The following is a 5,919-nucleotide window of genomic DNA, read 5'->3' as shown; positions in this document are numbered from 1 at the left end:
AAAGGCAAATTAACGTTGTCTTGATCGACAGGGAGCTCGCGAAGAGCAGTAATGGTCCTGCTGGAGGCTTGATGTGCCACCGACTGAGTGCTTCGGGCGAGTGTTGTAGGGGACGTTGAACAGAGTCTTCCAATGACACTTCGCCTTGTCCTGTTACAATTACGATGGACGGGAGAATGTGCAGCAAGAGTCGGATGCCGCTGGCCAAGCAAGCGACGAATCGGACCCGAGATCGGACGGAGCCGCGGCCCTGAAAATGCAGAGTCTTAGTAACTTCCTAGTTACGAGCGCGGTGCCCTAGATCAATGAGTTTGAAATCAATCTCCTTAGCGGCTATGTAGACAAGTTACGCGCCATCAACACTTCGGTCTATGTGCTCGACAGCTTCGCCTCCGTCTGTGCATGAACGGCTGTTCAGCAAGTTCGCTTTTGGCATCGAATATAGAACAAGTAGGCTGTCTGGCGTTCGTTGTATATGAACTGCATCACGCCTGAGGTCCCGAGATCCCTGAACAAGAGTGCCTGAGCGCACGAGCTACACCGGCCGTGCCTGGTACATACCGCAATTTCTGGCTAATACCGGGTCTTACTTTGACGTGCGCCGCTCGCTGCCACGTCGGCCGTGTGCAGCCAAATGTGGGAAAAGAAGTCACCCACGACCCGCACTGACAGAGACCGCATGAGGTTGTTTTGCCGTCATGGGCGCGACTCCGAAGTTGCAACGGTACGGCGCATGCTAAAATTGCTCGAGTTGAACTTCAGAGATGTGAGAAGAATTGCTTCGAAACAAGAAGATCAATCAGAATATCAGACAGGCGGCTTGACATGCGACGACGGAGAGTGTCGTACATTGACCGGCCCGGGACGTGCTGCCCACTGGCTCAGAGTTAGCAGACATCGGGGAGTGTATGAGAGCTTAGGTGACTCATCCGATACCAACAAAAAACGAAGCGGATATATATAGACGCCGAAGATCTGAGAGAGAAGAACAGGCAGGCACAGGTCAGAAAGTGTCCTACTTGTAGACACTACATATACGCTAGTAACACAGAAAAGTCAGAATTTTTGGAAGGGTTCAGAGTAGAAATAGTTACCAGTGGAAGCCGAGCGCTGAGATCTTGTCAAGACCTGACTACGACTACTCCATAATCCACTGCCGCACAACTTCCCGACTGCCCAGGTCTGGCTATGGAATCACCGAAAGCAAATGCTACAAGTCTCGCCGCCTCCAATAGAGAATGCGGCTCGGAACTTGGCCAGCGAAACATTCGGCAGCAGCTGCCAACTGCGGCGCTGCATCACGTATACGCCGAGACAGCGTCTTCTTGATGTCTCCAGAGATGCGTGATATCCTTGTGCTCGTGCAAGACCGCGACGACCTTGGGATTGATCGCCTAGTCAAAGACAACGCATGCTTCACCCGACTGCTTGTCATCACCCGCCTGCGATCTCCACACTGCGCGTAAAGATCGGCGTTGACAACCGCGAGCCAGTGTTTTCGGAGAGCTAGATGGAGGGCTCATGTGTGCAGCGAGATAGGCCCTGATCGTGATGGGCACTACCCAGCTCAAGCGCGACCCAGGGAGCTTCGAGTCGGAAGCGGGTTCTACGAGAGACTTAGGGGCGTCAGGACTTACATCATAAAGCTCTTTGTGAGCTGTCAATTTCTAGTCGCGAGTGCTCCGATGGAAAAGCATCATACATATTCATGGAAAGGGCTTTCAACTTCTTTGTATTACGAGTAAACATCCTAGAATCTATAAAGTCGTCAGAAACAGACTAGTAAACGTCTCGGGGCAGACCCGTGTCACTGACATATATTAAGACAATGTGTTGCGACTCAAGAGAATGCTAGTGGTGCATAGACCACACAGACAGTACTGTTCGCGATATTGCGTACACGACGTTGAGACGGGAGAATGAGCGGTCAGAACAAAGGCGCCTTGGTGGTAACGACCAAGAATTGGCACATGCCCAAATTTGGATATCACATTATTACGTAATTAATTTACCCTGCGGAGCGCCAATAGGATTTTGCTGCTACACGCTGAACATCTTCAAGTTCACACTGGTGCAAGCACACCAACACATTTTCAAAAGTAAGCAGCAAGGCTCTCAAATATGAGAGATAAATGTATTTTGAATTGAAACCCTCAAGCCGAGCGCGATAATGCCGCGAACTTCAAGTAGCACCCACAAAGATCTAGCTCAATTCCACAGTCATATTCCTTAAAAGATAGTGTCTGCCCAAGCACCACCGTAGAACACTGAGAAAGTGCGGATGTTAAGGCGGTATTACGAGGAAATGAGACGAGGGACGTACAGAAGTCTAGCGTAGACTTAACCTGAAGGTCAGAGCCGGGAACACATGTCTGAACACCGCGTCAGTATCTGATAGCTGTAACAAAATCCCAGAAAAAATAGCGTACGGTGTTCGGGGCCTGACCACCGTTAGAATTGATCCTCCACACCTGGTCCGCCAGCTGTCCAGCCTTCGTCCCGTTGATCACAAGTACAGGCTCCACAAGCCAGTTCGAGTTGACCGAAGGGTCGTTCGGAGCGGGGACATTGGCCGACTCGCCGGCGACCAAGTACGCATTCGCCTTGTTGGTGTCGTTCTCCATCCGCTCGGACTGGCTGAAGTCCCACTTGGCATAGATATTGCCGCTCGTCGCGTTGACTGGGTCTGAGATCCAGTAGTGGATACCGTACCCGACACCCGGGTTGACTTTCTCAGTGAGAGCGACGATGTCTGCAGCGGTCACGGTGGGCGGGGCGGCATCCCAGAGTGCGGCGATGAACGACGTGAACGGCTGGTGGTGATCCAGCGGGAGGCAGGAGATGTCGTATAGGTAGGTGATTGCGCCGCTGCCACTGTACAACGGGCTATGTCAGCCGAAACTCAGGAGAGGTCGAGATAAAATTGGACGTACGCCCAGGTGCCGTCATCTCCGCAGGTGTAGTTCTGAGTGCCGACGGACAGCGCAGTGTAGGTCGGGTACGTCGTCAATGGCTGGGGCGGGAAAAGCTCGCCGCCGTTGTCGTTGATATTGGCGGGTATCACGCTCTCGACCAAGAACGGCGTGGTAGAGCAGATGGATCCGCCGGTGGGACGGTTGGCAGGGGGACTTTGAGCCGTCGCCTCGGGGGCGAAGTGAGCGACGGCGAGGAGCGAGAGGGCAGAGAGCAGCTTGGCGAAGGCGTACATGGCTGAGTCTGCTGTCGGGATGTTGCTGAGGAGAGGATGTCCAGAGCACTGGAGAATGTTGACGACTTCGTCATAGTTTTTATACCACAGATATCAACTGTGAATGTGCAGCCAGTCTTGAACAACTTCAGACAACCTCAGAGTCCAGCTCACGAACTTGGACAATGGCTCATTCCAGCTCGCGCACACATGTACTGCCGGTCCGTTGCAGTAGTGTATCTGGAAGAAGCTGCGGGGACAGGTAGGCCAGGCACATGACGGAAGAGAAACGCGCCCTCCGACAGTACGCAAAGGGTGCGGCTGCCCACGTTCTATCTGTTGTCCGATCATGGCCCGTTGAATAGCCAAGCATGGCCATCATCCCGCGAACTTCCGAGAACACCGCACTACGTTATGCACCTGGTATTGAATACTGTTCTCGCACCCTGAAGGGGGAAAAGGACTCAACTGGCACAAAATAAGCTCGGAGTCGTTGTGCGTTAACAGCAGCGGGCGCCCTCGACTGGTGCATAATGTTAGGATTGGTCGATCCTTTTGCCACGATGCGCCTGACAGCATGATATTAGCGTGCGAGCTCACTAACTTTCATGGGTCAGTGTAAATACACGTGCGCATAAACGCCGGGGGTTGAAACACTCTTGCCATCATTCATAAGGGCGGCGGGATTTGCCTCGGGCGCCGCAGCGCCAGACTCAGATGCCCTTCGCTTAGCGGCGGAGTCACCTGCCACCGCCAGGTCGCTCGCCCGCTGTCGCGCGCGACGGCGATGCCGCCGTCTGCCGAGTTCGGCCATCGTCCCTTCTGCATTTTCAAAGCGTAATTTGTTCCATAAACCCGCTAGAAGCAAGAACTGAAAACTATTGCAGATCATTACGTGGGTAAGGCGGGCGGCCTGCCGTACGGCGTGCTTCCGACTGCAGCTAGAGCATAGTTCTGGACCCAAAGACCGCCAGCAACATACCATCCCGTATGCCCAGTTAGCGCCGCGGCCTGACAATGACGGGCAGAGAGATTGGTATCGGGGTGATTGCCATGGAACCTGAGAAGAGTGATGCTGGGCTGTACCTGGGGCTTGGTGTACTAACTGCGCAGTTGGAAAGAGTCCTTTACACGACGCCTGCAGACGGTTCTTTGTAACGATAACTCGCGTTATGAGCCGTAAGGAGTACCGTAGTTGTAAGTATGCGCTGCCGGAGTGAATGGGAGAACGTGCGAATAAGAGAAGGTCGCCGACCCGCGGGCGACCAATCGGACCCGAGACGAATCGGCGACCCCGCGCTGCAGACGTGGGGTTAACATCTCAGCAGGTCCGCAGCTCGGGCAACGTCCGAAGCACGGGCACGGCATCACTTCAACATCTTCATATGAACTCCGCTTATTGCACTCTTTCGCAAGTAGGCCAGCCTACACAATATATGCAGCATAGTCATGGCGGCCGCCGTGCACAGCATGGAAAGAAAGCGGCGACTGCTACCTCAAGTCTCCGATTCGCACGATGGGCTCACCTAGCCGAGAGAGTACAGTACCACATCAGTGCTGAGCGGTAACCCGGATTTCTGCACAATAGTCCGCATACGAGGGCCGAGTCCCCGAGATTCCCGACCAACGCCGTTTGAACACATACTATGCCGGTCAGGCCTGGTTCGTACCGCGACTTAGTGCCACTCTACCGCTCGCAGTCAGCAGAGGCTGAAGAGGGCGGGAAGTCATGGCCCACGAACGCGCATTTACGACTGACATCGGCTTCCAAAGAAGCTTAGCGTTGAAGTAGGCCAACCTCTGGCCGCGTTTCGTGCATGAGAGAAATTGTCAGGCTGCGGTTATACGGCGCGAGCGGAATTTGTTCAGGCTTCATCTTGAAGGGTATCAACATTTACCGCCATAGATGGAAGTACTAAATTAGCAGCTTGACCCGGCACAATGTAAACATGCACGTATGCTGTCCAGTGCGAATCGGGATGTATTACGCTGCCAAAGAATCCCAACTTGGAAGTACCAGGCGGTGAGCGAGGACAGCTGGCAAGGTAAATTATCAGCTGGTGGCGGGAAGTAAAACGGTGATCACATTGTACGAAGAGATGAGTCAGATTGAGAAGGAAGAGGGCAGAAGAGACGAAGAACGAGGCAGGTTGTTAGTGTCCATTCGCGGGTAGAGCAGAGGCAGGCTAGTATTGCGAAAAGTGACCTGGAGGCTCCTCTTAGCATAAGTACTTACTGACGACTTCATCGCTCGCCGCGCCTTAACTTCCCGATCGTTGAGGTGGGGGCATGAGATTACCGATACAGGCCAACATCACAATACCCTTTGCCTCTTGTCGGCGAATGCTGTGCGGGAGTTAGAGGTCGGGCCCCTCGACAGCAGCTTCAGCACTGAGCGACGCAAATTCAGAGGCAGCGTCTCCTCAAAGTCTTCGTAGCGCTTGATAAATACGCTGCGCTGTTTATAAGCATGCACGATCGTGCCATTCTAAGACATATCGCGTAGTCAGAGCCAACGTATGAGACCTAGATAGATGCCGCTGAACTCGAGAATTAGCACAGAGAGCATATACTGCAGAAAACTTCGGGGCGATCAGGTCTGAGCGTACAAGCCATATACCGGGACTCACGTTGCAGAATTCTTCGCAGTACAATTGAACTTCCTCTTTGACGTCGTAAGATCGATCAAAGAAGTGTTGTTATAAGCGAGCCGCCGCATTCTAAGCGCGAGC

At 53.4% G+C, this 5,919-nt stretch overlaps 1 protein-coding gene across 1 annotated transcript; it reads right to left on the bottom strand.

Moving 5' to 3' along the window:
- Positions 1-2,077: 2,077 nt before the first annotated feature.
- On the bottom strand, positions 2,078-3,531 carry PHACADRAFT_214021 (uncharacterized protein). Its single transcript, XM_007401444.1, has 4 exons — positions 2,934-3,531; positions 2,430-2,874; positions 2,324-2,372; positions 2,078-2,267 (listed from the first exon to the last, which is right to left on the bottom strand). The coding sequence occupies exons 1-4, from the start codon at positions 3,206-3,208 to the stop codon at positions 2,230-2,232; spliced, it is 807 nt and encodes a 268-aa protein (XP_007401506.1). The 5' UTR covers positions 3,209-3,531; the 3' UTR covers positions 2,078-2,229.
- Between the last annotated feature and the right edge of the window lie 2,388 nt (positions 3,532-5,919).

The sequence above is a fragment of the Phanerochaete carnosa genome (genome assembly GCF_000300595.1).
Source record: "Phanerochaete carnosa HHB-10118-sp unplaced genomic scaffold PHACAscaffold_12, whole genome shotgun sequence".
NCBI classification, from domain to species: Eukaryota; Fungi; Basidiomycota; class Agaricomycetes; order Polyporales; family Phanerochaetaceae; genus Phanerochaete; species Phanerochaete carnosa.
The sequence above is the reverse complement of the archived record's forward strand: the minus strand, read 5'-3'. Positions and strand labels throughout refer to the sequence as shown.

Excerpts from the sequence above, each read along its gene's own strand:
- PHACADRAFT_214021 (XM_007401444.1), bottom strand. The coding sequence starts at position 3,208 with ATGTACGCCTTCGCCAAGCTGCTCTCTGCCCTCTCGCTCCTCGCCGTC. Across the intron at positions 2,875-2,933 it reads GGAGATGACGGCACCTGGGC|TGGCAGCGGCGCAATCACCT; the intron begins GTACGTCCAATT and ends CCCGTTGTACAG. Across the intron at positions 2,268-2,323 it reads TAAGTCTACGCTAGACTTCT|TGTTCTACGGTGGTGCTTGG; the intron begins GTACGTCCCTCG and ends GCACTTTCTCAG.